General features: G+C 46.7%; 1 protein-coding gene across 1 annotated transcript; it reads right to left on the bottom strand.

The window, feature by feature from the left end:
• Positions 1–1,429: 1,429 nt before the first annotated feature.
• On the bottom strand, positions 1,430–16,096 carry LOC149324558 (uncharacterized). Its single transcript, XM_089565358.1, has 6 exons — positions 15,612–16,096; positions 13,751–13,878; positions 11,702–11,807; positions 6,708–6,817; positions 5,078–5,181; positions 1,430–1,532 (listed from the first exon to the last, which is right to left on the bottom strand). The coding sequence occupies exons 3-6, from the start codon at positions 11,767–11,769 to the stop codon at positions 1,494–1,496; spliced, it is 321 nt and encodes a 106-aa protein (XP_089421484.1). The 5' UTR covers positions 11,770–11,807; positions 13,751–13,878; positions 15,612–16,096; the 3' UTR covers positions 1,430–1,493.
• Positions 16,097–17,593: the final 1,497 nt, after the last annotated feature.

Raw genomic sequence — 17,593 nt, forward strand, 5'->3', positions numbered from 1 at the left:
CCCCCTAAAAATGCTGAGCACCACACAGGGGAAAGCTTGTAGACATTGTATGAGCGGTGGGTACATGGAGGCACTGGGGATCGAACCCCGCACCTCCCGCCTGCGACGCGCTGCCCGAACAACTAGGCCGCAGTGGCGGTCTTGAAATTTGTCATCGGCACGGCTCATAAGCACAGCGACTCACGAAAATGGTGACTGATCGCAAACTGGACAAAACTCAGCCCGACAATCTTTGCCGAACTCTCAGAAATAAAGCTAATGCAAAAGTGAAGGTGACGGTCTCCACTGGGTATTCCCCGACAGCACTCTAAGCGTCTTTTCAGGTAAGAAGCTAGCTCTTGAGTGTCCAATGACATGTACTTGAGAAACTTCGTGTTTTATAGCTCAGCGTAGCAGCTGCGCCTGCACCCCTCACATCCACTACGACGTTCTGGTACGCTGTGAAGCTGTCCGCCGAGTAGCACCATAATTTCTCCTCCCTCCAGCACAACCGATGCTTTGCAGTAAACCCGCCCGCATCGGCTATGGCGGTGGTGTAACAGCTTTCGAATAGTGTCCCGATGCCTGTGTAAGATATGGCTGCGAGAAATTCGCACGTGAGTGCTTTTGCCAGGGTAAGGAAGGAAATAGTTGAGTCTCCGCATTTCGCAACCAGTGGGTGAGGCGACGGCCATTTTGTTTGCTGAGTATGCAGACTGTCTGCTACACAGGCCTGAAATTCCGTTGTGTTTTCGCTAACCATTCAGGTGGTGCTTACAGGAAACATGCGAATGTAGGCGTCGTGGTAGTGACAACCGCGCAACCATGGTTGAAAAGAGGCGCACTAGGTACAAACAAAACTATCCACTAGTCGTCATGCTCATCCAGAGTGTACGCCAGCAAGTAGAACACTTTAAAGAAGTAATGCAATGGAAGTCAGGTGTTCTATTTTCACAACGCTTTGTGCTTTGATTTATGGGTCAAAGCTGCATTAAGAAAAAGACACGGTGATGTTACCCTTCTTAAAATACAAATATCCTTCTTTCCTCTTAGAGCAGAAATTTCCGCGGAAGACTAACCGGAAATATTCCCAGAATATATCAATCAAAAATCCAAACAAAGTCAAGCTGGAACCTTCAGTGTATTGTACAAAACTCAATAAGCTTGTACCACATCACAAACAATGAAAAGGGATAAAGCAATGTTATCTGTTGAAATAATATCACTTCTACACATTGCCTGAAAAGTTCGTTGAAAGGGTATAGCGTCACGGTAAGCGAGAAGCGCGCAGGTGGAACGAGGTAGTTTCGTCAGAAATGAGCCACAACGGCACCCTCCCATGTAGGAAATACTGACACCATCCACTTATTCGGAAATCCAGAAATTTGATTCTCGAACCTCCCTGCACGCGATATAAGGCTGCTGATCTACCAAAAACTACTCACCCGCGGACTGGATTCTGGAACTGGCGGCGCTGTAGGGCACCGGGCGAATGCATGCATCGCCTAAAGCCATCAGAGTGCCTGCGACGAGACCCGCCAAACGGATGCGGCCTGCGAAAAGACACAGTGGACTTTGAGTATTACAACCACCTCGGCTGCAGTACTGCAATCACGATGAATCGTAATTTCGTGCTCATTCGCGCGCTTTCGACATAAGAAAGGACACCAATCTCATTGATTGTTTACCTTTCGATATACGGTGTGGTTGGATCCAAGTCTGCCGTTGGGCAGTTGCTACACCAACCCCTGGGATAACAGCTTAACCACCTACCAGGCGTGGGGTTTCCGTGGCCAGAACAAGCGCTAGACCGACATCGCACCCAACCTATCGGGTGGGGAATAACCCCACTCCCGATTCATTTGAGCGGTCTGCATACCTCTCCCTGCAATGGACTGGTCTCTGTAATACGCGCTAGTTGGTGTTATGTCAGTCTGAAGCTGACAGAACGAAAATGTCGTCAATCTCTCATCATTGGTCTCCAGGTGGATTAGACGCAATTATTCTTTCACTAACCGCTTGTGCGCAATGTCCCCGAGGTGTAGGAAACAGCGCTTTTTATCGTGGGGAGCAGTGCAATCAATCTCTGCTGTACTTTCCGGCGGTGTACCAATCCTCTAAGGGGCGTTTTGGACATTATATGGCGATGGTATCTCCTCTGTCCTCCTGACGTAGCTATTTGAAACCACTTTCCCCTCCCCCGTGTTTTTTACTTTCAAAATACAATATTTCAGTTTTCAGTTCCCTGGACGACCTACTTATTCATCGCCCTTTGTTTCAAGAAGCTGTCACGGCAGCCGGCAAAACCCGGGCGTCGCATTTTCTCTGAATGAAGTGGGAGCACGTAATCGCACCATCCTCAACTGTCTATCATGCAGCTCTCTGAACGACAATCTTGAACTTTAGTTTGGAATGGCTCCCCTTTCACTCACGCCATGCCGACTACAGATGCAGCAGTACAAGCGCACCGCCAAGCTTAGGGCAAACGAGGTGACATCTACAGCTCGAGAGTGGGTTGCCACATCTGAAACGCCAGAGGTACCCTGCGAAGGTAAAGCGTACTATCAGTTGCGTTACAAATCATAATTAATGCTCCAAATAGCACCATTTGTTTTCGTTTAACCATTGTAGACCATTTGTCCAGCGGCCGCTGGTTGTATTTTTTGCAATATATCCTCGGGATACAAAGAGAAACATCTAACGTGCCCACGAATGTCTCCGTCTCCAAACAAATGTGTCATAGAAGCTTTAAGTCTAAAAGATTCGGCAGTAAAAAATGTACGCACCGACACGCGCATACAATCAAACACGGAAAGTATTTTTGTATAATGTGCACATAGAAGCCTAGAAAATCTGGGAAAAAAATTTCTGCAGTTGCCAGCACGTTCTGTAGAAATTCGCGTGGTTATTTTGCATGCTTGGTACGTTTCATTGAATTTTCGGGGCGAAATGGTGCAGCCGCTTGGGGTCGAGATGCAATGACTGAAAATACTGCGGCGCAACGACGACGACGAGAAAGAAAAAACCAACACATGCGCAAAGTACGAACTGTTTATAGGAATAAAAGGGACAGGTTTATAAGCCACACTCACAATGTAACAACGCTCTACCGCTCTCAGCACAGTCATTAGGAAGTAATCTGGAAAAGAAAAGGCCAAATTCAAATCGCAGAACGCTTCTTCTACCCTGCACTTAAAGCACTAGTTTATAGCGTACGTTAGAAAAGAAAAAAAAGATAAGCAATAGTTGTATCAGTAAAATAAAAAAAGCGACAACACCACCTTGGTTTAAGTAACGGACGCCAAATAAGGAAGACGGAATTCTGGGTGGTGATAGTCTTCATAGAAACGTTTCCACCTTTACTTGTTACTGACGGGACTGAGAGCGATAGAGCTTTGGTAAATGGGGAGTGAGGCCTATAAATATGACCCTTTTCTTTCATTCAACAGTTGGTAGTGTGCGCAACTGTTGTTTTTCTGTCTTTTATTTTCAGACATGTACCAACCCGCCCCACATCTCGTCACTCTGTAGTGCCGGAGCTATTCGATTTTTCGCCACTGATGAAAACTCACCAATTGCTTTTAGTTACGTGGTGTTTGCATGTGACGCCGAAGGATGACAAAAGTTGGCGATGTGCACGAAAGGTGAACACCGTCTTAATAATGATGATGATGAAATTTTATGGCCCAAGGGCGCAAGTGGAGTCAAAGACCTATTACCTAAAAATTTCACCGTAAGAAATCTCAGGACAAGGCAGGGGAATGCTTGTACCCTTTGTATTACCAAGGGGTACCAGGCGACACTGGGGATGGCACCCCGCACCTCCGAAATGCGACGCGGATGTGCAAACGACTAGGCCACCGTAGGGGGTCCTGAAATTTGTCTTCGGCGTGGCTCGAACACAGCAGCTCACGCAAATGACGACTGAACGCGAATTGGACCAAACTGAGCCCGACGATCTTTGCCGAACTCTCAGAAATAAAGCTAATGAAAAAGAGAAGCTTCTCTTCAGGCAAGAAGTTAGCTCTCAACTGTCCAGTGATATGTACTTGAGACACTTCATGTTTTATAGCTCAGCGTAGTAGCTAGGTCCGCAACCCTCACATCCACCAAGACATTCTGGTACGCTGCGAAGCTGTCCGCCGAGTAGCACCATAATTTCTCCTCCATCCAGCGCAACCGATGCTTTGCAGTGAACTCGCCGGCATCAGCAGTGGCGGTTGTCTAACAGCTTTCGAATAGTGTTCAGAAGTTTGTGTAATATATGGCTGCGAGAAATTCGTACGTGAGTGCTTTTGCCTGGGTAAGGAATAAAGTAGTTGATGTGAGTCTCCGCATTTCGCAACCAATGGGTGAAGATACGGCCAATTTATTTGCTCAGCACGCTGACTGCCTGCTACGCAAGCCTGAAATTCCGATGTATTTTCGCTAACCGTTCAGACCGCGCTGAAAGGACACATGCGAATGTAAGCGTCGTGGTGGCGATAACTGCGCAACCAGGGTTGAAAACCGGCGCGTTAGGTACCAACAGCGCTATCCACCAGTCGCCACGTTCATCCAGAGGTGTACGCCGGCGAGTTAACAGTTTAACGAAGTAGGGTCTTGCATGTCAGGTGTACCATTTTCAGAACGCTTTGTGATTCGATTTATGGCGCAAAACTGCGTTAGCAGCACAACTTTCGTTTATGTATCGCGTTGCTGAAGGTATAAAACTTAGTTCTTGCTCTTGACCACAGAAATTGCCGTGGAAGACTAACCGAAAATACGCCCACAATATACAAATCTAAAGGCCGAAGTCATTCTGGAACCTTCTGTGTTTTGTGCTGAACGCCGTAAGTTTGTAGCCCTTCACAAAGTATGAAGAGGGGTAAAACCATGTTAATGTGTAGAAATAATGTCACTTCCCTTATCCATTGCCTGAACTGTTAGTTCAAAGGGTACACGGTAAAAAGGAAGCGCGCTGATGGAACGAGGTAGTTTCGCAGAAGTGAGCCAGAACGGCACCCCCATAGGTCCACTTATTCGATGGTACAGAAATTTGATTCTCGGTCCTCCCTGCACCCGATATAAGGCTGCTGTTATGCCAAAAACTTCTCACCTGCGGACTGGATTGATGAACTGGCGCGCTGTGTAGGTACAGCTGTACCTGTTGCTGAAAAGCCATCAGTTCCTCTACGACGAATCCCAGCAGAAGGTTCGTGCCTGCGAAAAGACAAGGCGGAATTATAGGATTACAGGCACCCCTACTGTAGTACAGTAGTCACACTGAGTCGCAAGTTCGCATGCTTTCGCGCGTTCTCGAAATAAGAAAGGACACCTCTATCATTGCTTCTTTATCTGTCGATATAGGGTGTTGCCGGATCTAAGTCTGCAGAGATGAGGCACCCGCAGTTATGACACAAAAAACCGGGCAGTGCGTTAAGCACCTACCCGGTGCGGATTTTTCGTCACCAGAACAAGATCTAGATCGCGCATAGCCCCTAACCTATAGTCTGCGGAATTACCCCACTCTTGATTTATGTGAGCGTTCAGCACAGCTTTCACTACCGCGCACTGGTATCTCTGTAACGCACCGGTCAATGTAATGTCAGTCTGATTCCATGTGATCCGGAATGTCTGTAAAAATAATAATCAAAGGTGACTTTTTTCACCTTAATCTCCAATCAGTGGCCTCTGTGTCGCTTAGACGCAATTATTCTTTCACATAAACCCTCTTTGGCAGTATTCCCTAGATGTTGTAGGAAACTGCGCTGCGCTTTTTATCCTGAGGAGTACTGCAGTCAATCTCTCCTGAAATTCCCGCCAGCAAAACAATCTCGTAAAGGGCTACGTTGGACATTATGTGGCGATGGTATCTCTCCTGTCCTCCGGTCGTGCATAAGAGAAAGGACGGCCACAGCAGTAACGCCGTGTTTCCTACTTTGAATATACAAGACTTCAGGTTTTACTTCTTGGACCAACCACTTATTCAATACCACTTGTTGCAACAAGCTATTATGGCAGCCAGCGCAGACTGGGCGTCGCATTATTTCTGAATGAAGTCGTCACTTCTCACGAGCACTTAATCGCACCATCCTCAACTGTTTATCATGAAATGAAATGAAATCTTTATTGGCCATCAAATACAGATGGGCGGATTGTAGAAAAAAGCTGTCTTTGGACAGCTTGACGGGTCCACAATCCCTTATTTCGGCAGAGTGGCAGCATCACATAACATATTCTTCATATCCAAACACATACATACATATTTAATATGATACAGGTATGTATCCACAGTAAACGAAAACAGAAAACAACAGCAAGGTTAGACAACATTACATAGAAACCAAATACATCTGCCGGAGGTCCTTGTAGGTTGCCGCGAAGAGGTCAGAACGGTCCGAATTATAATAATTCAGAAGCGTTGCTATTGTGTACTTAAGGCACTGTTTCCCGTAACTTCAACGTGGCATCGGTACTGACCAATCCTCGAAGTGTTTTTTAAGGTAACTTGGAGTTCTGTCCTGTAATTGGGATAGTTACGTATATTGTTGAAATTCATGTGGATTTCCAGTTTATATACATGGCTTAAGTGATATCTATAGAGATTGTGAGCTGGAATTACCGCAGAGTTGCTAAAGAAAGTTAATGTGGAAGCAGTATAAGAAGCATTATATGTGCAGCATTATATGCAGCTGTCTGAACAACAAACTTTAACTTCAGTCGGAGATCGCTCCCCTCTCACTCACGCCATGCCGACTCCAGATGCAGGAATACGGGTGCGCCGCGAAGCTCTGTGCTGACAAGCCGACATTCGTAGCTCGAAGCGGCTTGCCACATCCAAAACGCCAGGGGTGCCCTGTAAAGGTGAAGCATACAATCAGTTGCTTGACGAAGCATCACTAACTTGCCAAATAACACCATCTGTTTTTATTTAAACATTGTAGACGAGTTGCCTAGCGGTCCCTGGTTGGAATTTTTCCAACATGTCCTCACGATAAGAAGAGGAACATCTAGTGATCCCACGAATCTCCACGTCTCTAAAAAAGTGCATGATGGAGGCAAAAAGACTCTTCGCACATGTGCGCGCTGAGACACAATATCTCACAGGGAAAGTACGTTGGTACGATATGCCCACAGAAGCCTTGAAGATCTGAAAACACCTTTGAGTTTCAGCAATTTGTGGGGTTATTTTGAGTTCCGGGTGTGCTACAACGAATTTGTTGGTTGCTAGGGCGCAGCCGCGACGGGTACAGCAAGACTGGCTGAAAATTCTGCGCCGCTAGCACGACAACACAAGAAAGAAACAAGGAACACATGCGCGCACTGCTAACTGTTTAATATAAGTAAAAGTGTATATTTGGAACCCTTTACTGAGCATGTATGTACCGTGTATCGTTCTGAGCCCCGTCAGTAACCAGTAATCTGCAAATGACAAGGCTAAACGTAAATCGCAGAATGCTTCTTGCACTTAAAGCTCTAGTGTGTATGAAGCACATGAAAAGAAAAAAAAAATCTTTGCAATGGCAGCGTCTGCTGACTATCATAGCAAAAGCAGTGTCATGCATTTTTAGGGAAAGCGGTCATCGCCGTAAACGGAAAAGCTGAACAAAAAAAGTAACAAAGACATTGTAACAAATAAGTGACATATGAAGAAACAATGACACGACACAGGTTCGGGCATAGCAGCCCAAATAAGGAAGACTAATTATTGGAGGTACAGGCCTTTATAAACACGTTTCCACTTGTTACAGGCTGGGCTCAGAGCGGTGGAGCGTTTTTACATAGTGAGTGAGGTTATAAATGTGCTCCTCCCAATAATCAGTTGATAGTGTGTGCTTGTGTTGTCACTTTTGTTCTTGTGTTGGCGTCGTTACGGCGCAGTATTTTCAGTCATGCATCAAGTCGCCCCCCGCCCGTCATTCTGTAGACCAGGAACTATTTCATTTTTCACCGCTGATGAAAACCCGCCCATCGCTCTAGAGTTACGAGGCGTTTGCTGCCGACACCCAGAGATGACACAAGCGGGCGATTTGGACGAAGTCTGAAATTCGTCTTCATGGCGGTGATGATAATTTTCTTGGTGCAAGGGAATCTGTGGCCAAAGGGCGCCACGGCACAATGTTTTACGTTTACTCAAGATGGGGCGAAAGACCTAATTCCCAAGCATTTCACCATAAAAAAGCTCTACACCAGGCAGGGAAACCTTGTGCTCATTGTATCACCGGTGAATACCCGGCGGCACTGGGTATCGAACCCGGCACCTCCCGCATCCGAAGCGCATGCTCAATCGACTAAGCCACTGGTGTAGTCTTTAAATTCCTCTTCGGCACGGGTCACAAATTCAGCGGCTCGCGCAAATGATTATTGAAGTGAATTGGCCAAACTGAGTCCGGCAACCTTCGCTGAATGGTGAGAAATAAATCTGGTACAAAATTAGGACGCCCACTTGAGACACTTCGTGTTTAATACTCCGCGTAGTAGGTAGCCTTGCACCCCTGACACCCTCTAAGGCTTCCTGACGTGCTTCGAAGCTGTCTGCAGAGTAGCGTCACAATTTCTGCTCCACCCAACCCGGGCGCTGTGTGCTTGTGAGCCCACCAGCATGACCTGTGCCAGTGACGTAACAGCTTTCGAATAGCGTAATATAAAATGTGGCTCCGCGCAATCCGCACGCGCGTGCTTTTGTCTACATAAGGAAAGTTAGTTGAAGTGCGTGTGCGCACTTCGAACTTGGTGGGTCTAGGAACGGTCATTTATTTTCCGAGTAGGCTGACTGCCTGCTACGCAGGCCTGAACGTCCAAATTATTTTCTCTAACCATTCATGCGGCGCTGACAGGACATCTGCAAATGTGTGTGTCGTGGTCGTGATATCCGCGCAACCGCGGTTGAAATTTGGCGCGTTAAATGCCAACAGCCCTAACCATTAGTCGCCATGTTCATCTAGAGGCGTAGGCCAACAAGTTTAACAGTTCAGCAAAAAGGTTCATGCACGTCAGGCGTATCATTTTTACAACGCTTGGTGCTTTGATTAATGGGTCAAAGCTGCGATAAGAGCAATAATTTCATTTATGTATCCTCGTGTTGAAAATACAAAAAAAAAATATTTTTCTGTCTTCCCCCCCCAAAAATTTCCGTGAAACCTAACCGAGAAGACGCCCAGAATGTGCCAATCGAAAGACCATATTCATGCTGCCATCTTCAGTGTTTTGTGCTAGACGCCGTAAGTTGTAGCACTTCACAAAGAATGAAGACGGGTAAAAGCATGTTAATCTGTAGAAATAACGTCACTGCCCTTATCCAAAGCCTGGAAATTTCTTCCAAAGGAAACAGCGCCGCGCTGACCAAGAAGCGTGTAGAAGGAATTTCATTCTCAATTTTCCCCTGCAATCGGTACAAGCCTGCTGCTTACTTAAGACCACTCACCCGCAAACTAGATATGGGACTGACGCGCCATCTGGGCAGCCGCCAATAGGCATCGCCCTAAAGCCATCACAGCGCCTGCGACTAGAACCGCCAAACTGGTTTTGCCTGCGAAAAGACAAGGTGGAGTTTTAGGATTACAGGCACCTCTACTGCAGTACTTCCGTAACATTTAATCGCAAGCTCCCACGCACTCACGCGTTTTCGAAATAAGAAAGGACACCCATCTCATTGCTTGTTTACCTGTTGATATACGGTGTCGCTGGATCCAGGAATGCAAAGGGGGCAGTTATGACATCAACCACCGGGCAACTGATTACCCACCTACATGGCGTGGCGTTATCGTCACCAGAACAAGATCTAGACCGACATAGCAGCCAATGTGCTGGATGGGGAATCACCGCACTCCGGATCCATATTTGTGCCGGCATGTCTCTCTCGACTCTATGTCCTCTCAATCTAAACAGGCTCTATCGCTGAGAGCGATAGAGGCTTGTTATAATGGTGAGTGAGGTTTATAAATGTGTGCCCTTTGTTTCCAATAAATAGCTGGTAGCGTGTGCATGTGTAATCTCTTTGTTTCTTGTTTGGTCATTGTTGCACTGCAGTATTTTCAGGCATGCACCAACTCGCCCCACATCCCGTCATTCTGTAGAGCAGGAACGATCTGAGTTTTCACCGCGGATGTAAACTCAACCATCGCTGTTGGGTTACGTGGTGTTTGCTGCTGACTCCGAAAGACGACACAAGCGGGCAATGTGAACGAAAGCTGAACTCTGTCTTCATGATGATGATGACACATTTTTAAAGCGCAAGGACATCTGCGGCCGAAGAGCACCATGGCACAAGGTTTTTTCCTTTAAACGAGATGGGGTGAAAGGCCCATTTGCCAAGAACCTCACCCTAACAAAGCCGATCACCAGGCAAGAGAAAGCTTGTATCCATTCTATAACCTGTGGGTTCCCGGCAGCACTGGGGATAGCACCCCGTTCCTCGCGCATGAGAGGCGGATGTTCAAACCACTACGCCACCGCTGCGGTCTTGAAATTTCACTTCCGCACGGCTCAAACACAGAGCCTAACGCAAATGATGACTGAACGCGAATTGGACCAAACTGAGCTCGAGAATCTTTGCTGAACGCTGAGAAATAAAGCTTGTACAAAACTTAGGTGAACGACTCCGGTAGTGTATTCCCTGATAGCATTCCAAGCGTCTTTTCAGGTAAGTAGTTAGCTCTCGAGGGTCCAGTCACATGCACTTGAGACACTCCGGGTTTAATAGCCCTGCGTAGTATCTAGGCCTGCACCCTTCACATCCACTAAGGCTCTCTGACGCGCTGCGAGTAGCGCCACAATCTCTTCTCCATCCAACGCGGGTGCTGAGTTGCGGTGAAGCCGCCAGCATTTTTTATGCTGGTGGCGTAACAGCTTTTGAATTGTGTCCACGAGTCTGTGTAAGATATGGCTACGGGTAATTCGTACGTGAGTACTTTTGCTTAAATAAGGAATGAAACATTTGATTTGTATGTCCACATTCCGCAACTAGTGGGTAAGACAACGGCCATTTTACATGCGCAATAAGCTGACACCTTGCTACGCAGGCCTGAACTTCTGATGTATTTTCGCTAACCATTCAAGCTACGCAGACTGGACAAATGCGAATGTGAGCGCCGTGGTGGCCATAACCGTGTACCCCGGTTGAAAAGTGGCTCGTTCGATACCTACAGCAATATCCACTAGTCGCGACGTTCATCCAGAGGTGTACACCAGGAAGTTTAACAGTGTAACGAAAAAGGGCCATGAATGTCAGGTGTTCTATTTTCACGACGCGTGGTGCTTCAATTTGTGTAGCAATGCTGCATTGGGAACAAGGCTTTCATTTATGTACCCCTTGCTGAAAATACAAAAATTAAATTTCCCTCTTCCCGGCAGACATTTACTTGGAAGACTAACCGAAAATACGCCCAGAATGTACCAGTCGAAAGGTCGAAGTCATGCTGGAACCTTCAGTGCATTATACTAGGCGCAGTAAGCTTCTAGCACTTCAGAAATAATGAGATTGGGAGAGAAGAAAATTAATCTGCTAAAATAACGTCACTGCCCTCTATCCATTGTCTGAAAATTTCGTTCAAAGGGAACAGAGTCACGATAAGAAGAAGAGTGCAGATGGAAGAAGTGAGGGTCGCCAGAAGTGAGCTAGAATGGTGCCCTTGTATTTCACAACTATTTACACCAGCCACTTATTCAGAAGTGGAGAATTATGATTCACGATGCTCCCTGCGACCAGAGAAGGGCTACTGCTATACTAAAAACTACTCACCCGCTGACTGGATTGTGGAACTGGCGCGCCGTCTGGGCACATGGCTGTACCTTTCGCCTGAAAGCCATCACAGCGCTTACGACGCGACCCGCCAAACGGATGCCGTCTGCGAGAAGACAAGACGGAGTTTGAGGATTACAGACACCTCTGCTGCAGTACTGCAATCACACTGAATCGTAAATCAGCACGCATTCACGCGCATTCGAAATGAGAAAGGACACCCCTCTCAATGCTTGTTTACGCGTCGATATACGGTGTCGCTGGATGCAAGTCTGCAGACATGCTGCTCCCGCAGTTATGACATCAACTACCGGGAAACAGGTTAACTACCTATCCGGTGCGGAGTTTTCGTGACCAGAACAAGATCTAGATCGCGCATAGCACCCAACCTACCGGCTGGGGATACCCCGCACCAGATTCATGTGAGCGGTCAGCATACCTCTGTACAACGGACTAGTTTCTCTAAAACGCACTGGTGAGTGTGATGTACATTAAAGCTCAACTCCATAAGAATCCCAAAAGAAACGTTGCGACCATAATGATCAATGCACATTTGCTCAAAGGTCAGGGAAGCGAGCGATGGGACCGCTATAATAGATGCTTGGAATGACGAAATCATATTGATATGCAGCATGACCACCTCTTTCCCAGAAAACTATACACGCTTGTATATGCCGCTCCGCTCACCACACTGCGTTGCACACAGAGCGGTGCAAAGGCAAAGTAGAGGTTACACAAGAGAGGAGAACACGGACGGAGTCTCTATGTTCAGAAGCATATTCCAAATGCAAAATGCTCAAAGCTTCTTGCGAACTCTGCAACACGACCACTCATATGTTGTTCTAAGAAAGCGCGAAGAAAGCTCCAACTACCGTTTTTTGATAACACGACAGTTCTAAGTAGGATCACAAGTGGAAACTCGGGAAGAATGACCTGATCTTATGGCATGTTATCTCGAATGCCAAAACATTTCGTTTGATCAGATCAGAAGCATTCGAGGTCAAAACGAACAGCGGAACCTTCCTCTTTTCCAAGTTGGTTTGGTTCGGTTTATGGGCGTTTAACGTCCCTAAGCGACTCAGGCTAGAGGGACGCCGAAATGAAGGGCTCCGGATATTTCGACCAGCTGGTGTTCTTTAACGTACATCAACATCGGACACCACACGGACCTTTAGAATTTCGTCTCCTTCGAAATTTCCACCGCCGCGGCTGCGATAGAACCCGCGTGCCATAGCCACTCCGCCACCGCGGACTGGTTTCCTGTTTTCATCACGTGGCCGCCAACAGTAGAGGCAAAGGGAAACAATGCTACGAGCAATTTCATTTTATATGGTTAGCGGACCAGTTTCACTCTTTTTGCTGCTGTGCATGCAATTGAGGGGGAATAAATCTGGAGGTTCACTTGCCGCTGTCCTGATCATATTTACTAATAACACACAGTTCAGTTTCAGTTACGCATCAAGGGGGCTGTTGTACATTCGGAAATGTTAAGTTCTAATGCTATCCAGAAGACAGGCTCATGCCAGCCTCCCGTCACCGAATTCTTTTTATTATGTGTCAGTGCTTGTGAAGTGCTAATTACTTACTCCATGCATGTAATGTTGGAAACTATATTTTCCGAAGCCCAAGGAGGAGTAAAAAACAATGGGATACTGGTGTATAAAAAACGCGTATCTAAAAAATCTTTCTTGCGGAAAGTCAGACACATGGATCACTAATACAAAAATAAGTCTTGTATTTTGATATGAAAAGCGCTTCCACTATTTCCAGCGTAGTTCGATCTCGGTGACCCAACAGACCGCTCGTTCTCGAAAGTAACGGAGAGCGTTCTTTTTCCCCTTTGTGTTGCTGTAGTTTCAACAATGTGCTACCTAATTGCTTGAGGTATCACTCCTTGTGTGTCTTAGCAACCCGTCTTGTTGCGAGTGAACGCTTTGTTCCGCCCTTTGTGTCTGTCTGTAGCGCTTGCGTCCTTCACAATTTATGTTTACCAACTTGCTCAGTTATCTGCCCTGACGAAAATGGCTGATGCGAGCCTTCTTGCCTCACCGGCTGCATCGGTGATGAAGTGCGACCATACCACGACTTGGTGGATGACGACTGTTCATCGCACGCTGTTCCCATCGGCAACTTGCTCGCGCAGTGGATTCTCGCCGATTCCAGCCTGGCTCGGCTGTCTGCACAAAGAGAGAGTTTGCCGCAACAATTCCTGTAGTACGCTGTTCAGCCGATCGGCGCTTGTGCGCATAAACACATGCGAACTGTAATGTCTTGGAAGCAGAGCAGCTGCGCGCGGTTGTGTCCGTCGTCATATGACGCGACACTTTACACACATAGAATTAATTGCGGGCGCTGTGTGCTACCTCGCGAACATCGTTGAAGGCATGAATGTATAGTGCACGCAGGGTACCACTTTTCAAGCTCAGTAAGCACTTATATGAACATGAAGGAGCAGCACGTTCAGTATTACTTTCACGGCAATTATTTTCTTTGTTATAGCTTAATACGATCGCAGCTATTTGCAGGAGCACCCAACAAGGAGTTAGGCTGTTTAGCTTCATTCAGCATACCTTGGGCATTACGCTGTCACTGTGTTTTTGTTTAAAGAGGCGCCTCCAAACTGCCACACACGACGCCAATATGACAGCGACACTCAACGCGAGTTCACTACTTTTTGTTGGCACAAAATGATCCTTGAGGAAGACATTCTAAGATATTGCGCCATCAATATTACCTCTTTAGTTCGGCGACTCCAGTTATGGGCTATTTTTCTAGATCGTAAACGTTTTCAATGCATATATTCCTCGGTAATATAGAAATTGAACAATGGTCGCGGTAAAAATGGCCAAGGGCCAATTTGGTCGATATGCTTTTCTGGACTGCGGCAATGTGGTAGCTTTAGTACAGAACACCAGCAAAATGCAGTGGGAAATTGCCCATTTTTAGGAGGTTCATGCTTTACACTCGTACCGTGATCAGTGAGCGGGCATTACCATCAGTCGTATTGCGTCATTGGCTGCGAAAATTGCGCTCTCTAGAGCTCCTGCTCCGTTAAGTATTGACTGAGTACAGATATCACTTAGTGGTGCGTGCGGCGTGGAAAGTCGCAGAGCGGACACGGCATCACGCGTTTGATCATGGAGCACCACAATATTTCAATCATAAATACTTCAAGGACAATGCATACTGACTTCCCAAACACTGGTTGAACTTGTTCTTAACTGCCAGTCAGTATGCAGAGATGAATACCTATAAAAGTTCCTAGATTTCAATAATTTTTGTTTCTCTTTCTTCACAATTTCTTGCCCTTTTACTTGCCAACGTTCAAAAACAGCAATATATAAAAAGCAATGTCTTATTTCTCTTCAAAATACACCCTTGTTCAAAGTTTCTCTTTTCGTATGTTGTGCAATTAATTTGCAAAAAATTAAAACTATATTCTCAGCTTTTCTGAGAAAATAGGAATTATTACAGGAAAACGGGCGTATATTGAGCCTTGCCGGAGCCGAGTGTTGTTGAAGACCACTCTCATGAATAAATTTAGTTTAGTTTGAGTTTAACGTCCCAAAGCAACTCAGGCTATGAGGGACGCCGTAGTGAAGGGCTGCGGAAATTTCCGCCACCTGGGGTTCTGTAACGTGCACTGAGATCGCTCAGCACACGAGCCTCTAGAATTCGCACAGCACACGGGTCTCTCTGAATTCAGCCGCCGCGGCCGGGATCGAACCCGCATCTTTCGGGTCAGCAGCCGAGCGCCGTAACCGCTGAGCCACCGCGGCAGGGTACTCTCATGAATAAACAATGTTTAAATGAACAAAACAGAACAAGCGTAATTGAGATACAGTTGGCGATTTCCAGAAAGAAAAACACTGAACTAAAGACTTTGTATATTTAAGTCCCAGGCACGTACCAGACGACCTGGAACGCGCCGAGTGCGGCAGCTGTCATTGGCTGCTCAGTGGCTGGTCCATCTGCAGGAAAGAAAACCGAGTTTACGTTGGCACAATGGACAACCCAATGAACACTGGTATTCTCTTGGACGTCCCATTGACGTCCTAAACATCCAAAGGACGTTCAAGGAAGTTTCAGAGCTCATTGAGAACTGAATTTGGTGTTAACAGTACATATCTGGTGAAGGCAGCCCATGGTAATGAAGGGTGAAGACTACTGGAAACTATGAAACTAAGTGGGCAGTCGTTTCAGAGGCCAAAACCATACGCGTCAAGAGTTTGTAGTTTAGCGCTAGGCCCTTAGAGCGAAGGAGCGAGTCCTCGCAGAGGCCTCAATAGCAGATCTGCCATAAGCGCGTTCGTAGGTTGTCATACGGCATACTCACATCAACGATTAATTCTCTCAGGAGGAGATAGCGCTGACAAACAGCAAATATACCGAAGCAAGGAGCCGGTGTCCGAAACTTTACTTGGTTACAAAATCGAAGAAAGGTGAATTCTTTACCTGGAATCTCTGAAAAAAAAAGATGCAAATGAGTGAGGCATAAATACTACAACTCTCAGTTTCATAGAAAAGATAAAACGAAACCAGCAAAAAAAGTGCATTATCTGTGGGGGGTGACATGATGCGACTAGGGACTAGTTTTGCGGGAGGTGCGTTTAGTCGCAAATTCCACCGATGTGCTACACAGGCCTTTCCGAGGCCGAACGCATATTGTCCATTGAGATTTTCTGGCGTGCATTGTGTTTTATTCCAGATCAATGGCTCCAGGTTACATTAAGACGCTGTGATTCTGCGGCCGCTTTTACCATCTCAGCTTTTTACAATTTGCTGTGCACTTCAGTTCATGCCAACCTGCCCAGATTTCTTCAGCGCGCGCCAAGCTAATAGCAACGGTGTCTAGCGCGTTTTAAGGCTGCCAGCAATGCACAAGAGGACATGGAAGTTTTGCTAGGCTCACAGTCAAGCAGTGTTTGTGCTTTGTTTATCCATAAACATTCGTAATTGCTTCTAGAGTCTTAAATGGCAAACGCGAGCTCTGTCGCGGGCGTACATACCTGAGTAATGTCAAGGGCAGGCAAAATTACTGGAGCCCGGCGTTCATTTAAGGCGCTATTAAAACATTTAGATACCACCCGCTGCTTATTAGCTGATGCCGCAATTCTAGTCTCAATTAATCTTGTACTCAGCCACTGGAAGGCTTCCATCAAGCAAGGATGTGTATCCAAAAAGCTCGAACAAATTACGCTTAGGCTCGTGCTTCGTTCTCCTAACTTAAGAGGCGAAAAAAACTCATTGTGACACGCGAACCTGTTCTTGAATGCAACAGCACCAAAAATGCGTTACCTTCGCCTTTCGCCCACTTGCTCCGTGATATTCGTCTTCGAGAGCGCAAATAAACAACAAAGCGGACAGACAGTGCACGCAAATACAGTGCGCGCAAAAACGCTTTAGCTTCAGATCCCCACACAAAATTACAGTCAATCGCGATACTCAAGCTAAACAAATCAACAATGCGACATGTGTTGCATCGGAACAACGAAAGAGCTGGACGTCGGAAGGAACTCACCGGGTCACAGTAGTGCGACAGATGCTACAGGACTCGGCGCCGCTGGAAAGTCTGCTATTACGCGATGCAGGTATGCCACACGAACCAATGGCCATCGACCGCAGGAACAGCTCCACTGCATGATGCTGACACCTGCATGATTATGCGAAGCTTCAAAAGGCGCGGCCCATCACGACCCAGTCAAGAGTGTGCTTTAAATATAACAATTGCTTCCTTCCTTATCAATGCTTGTCAGGTTATTCGCTTTCCGATGGGAGCCATTGCGAAGTCACTTATTGAACAGGCAGGTGGAAGTTAACGATTGGTCGCTCCGGAGGAGCAACCTGGCCCGCACAAGCCCCATCGCTGGCAGCATCTTCCATCGCAGGGCA

This window comes from Amblyomma mixtum, unplaced genomic scaffold, assembly GCF_055824585.1.
Source record: "Amblyomma mixtum isolate Tamu unplaced genomic scaffold, ASM5582458v1 scaffold_23, whole genome shotgun sequence".
Lineage (NCBI taxonomy): Eukaryota > Metazoa > Arthropoda > Arachnida > Ixodida > Ixodidae > Amblyomma > Amblyomma mixtum.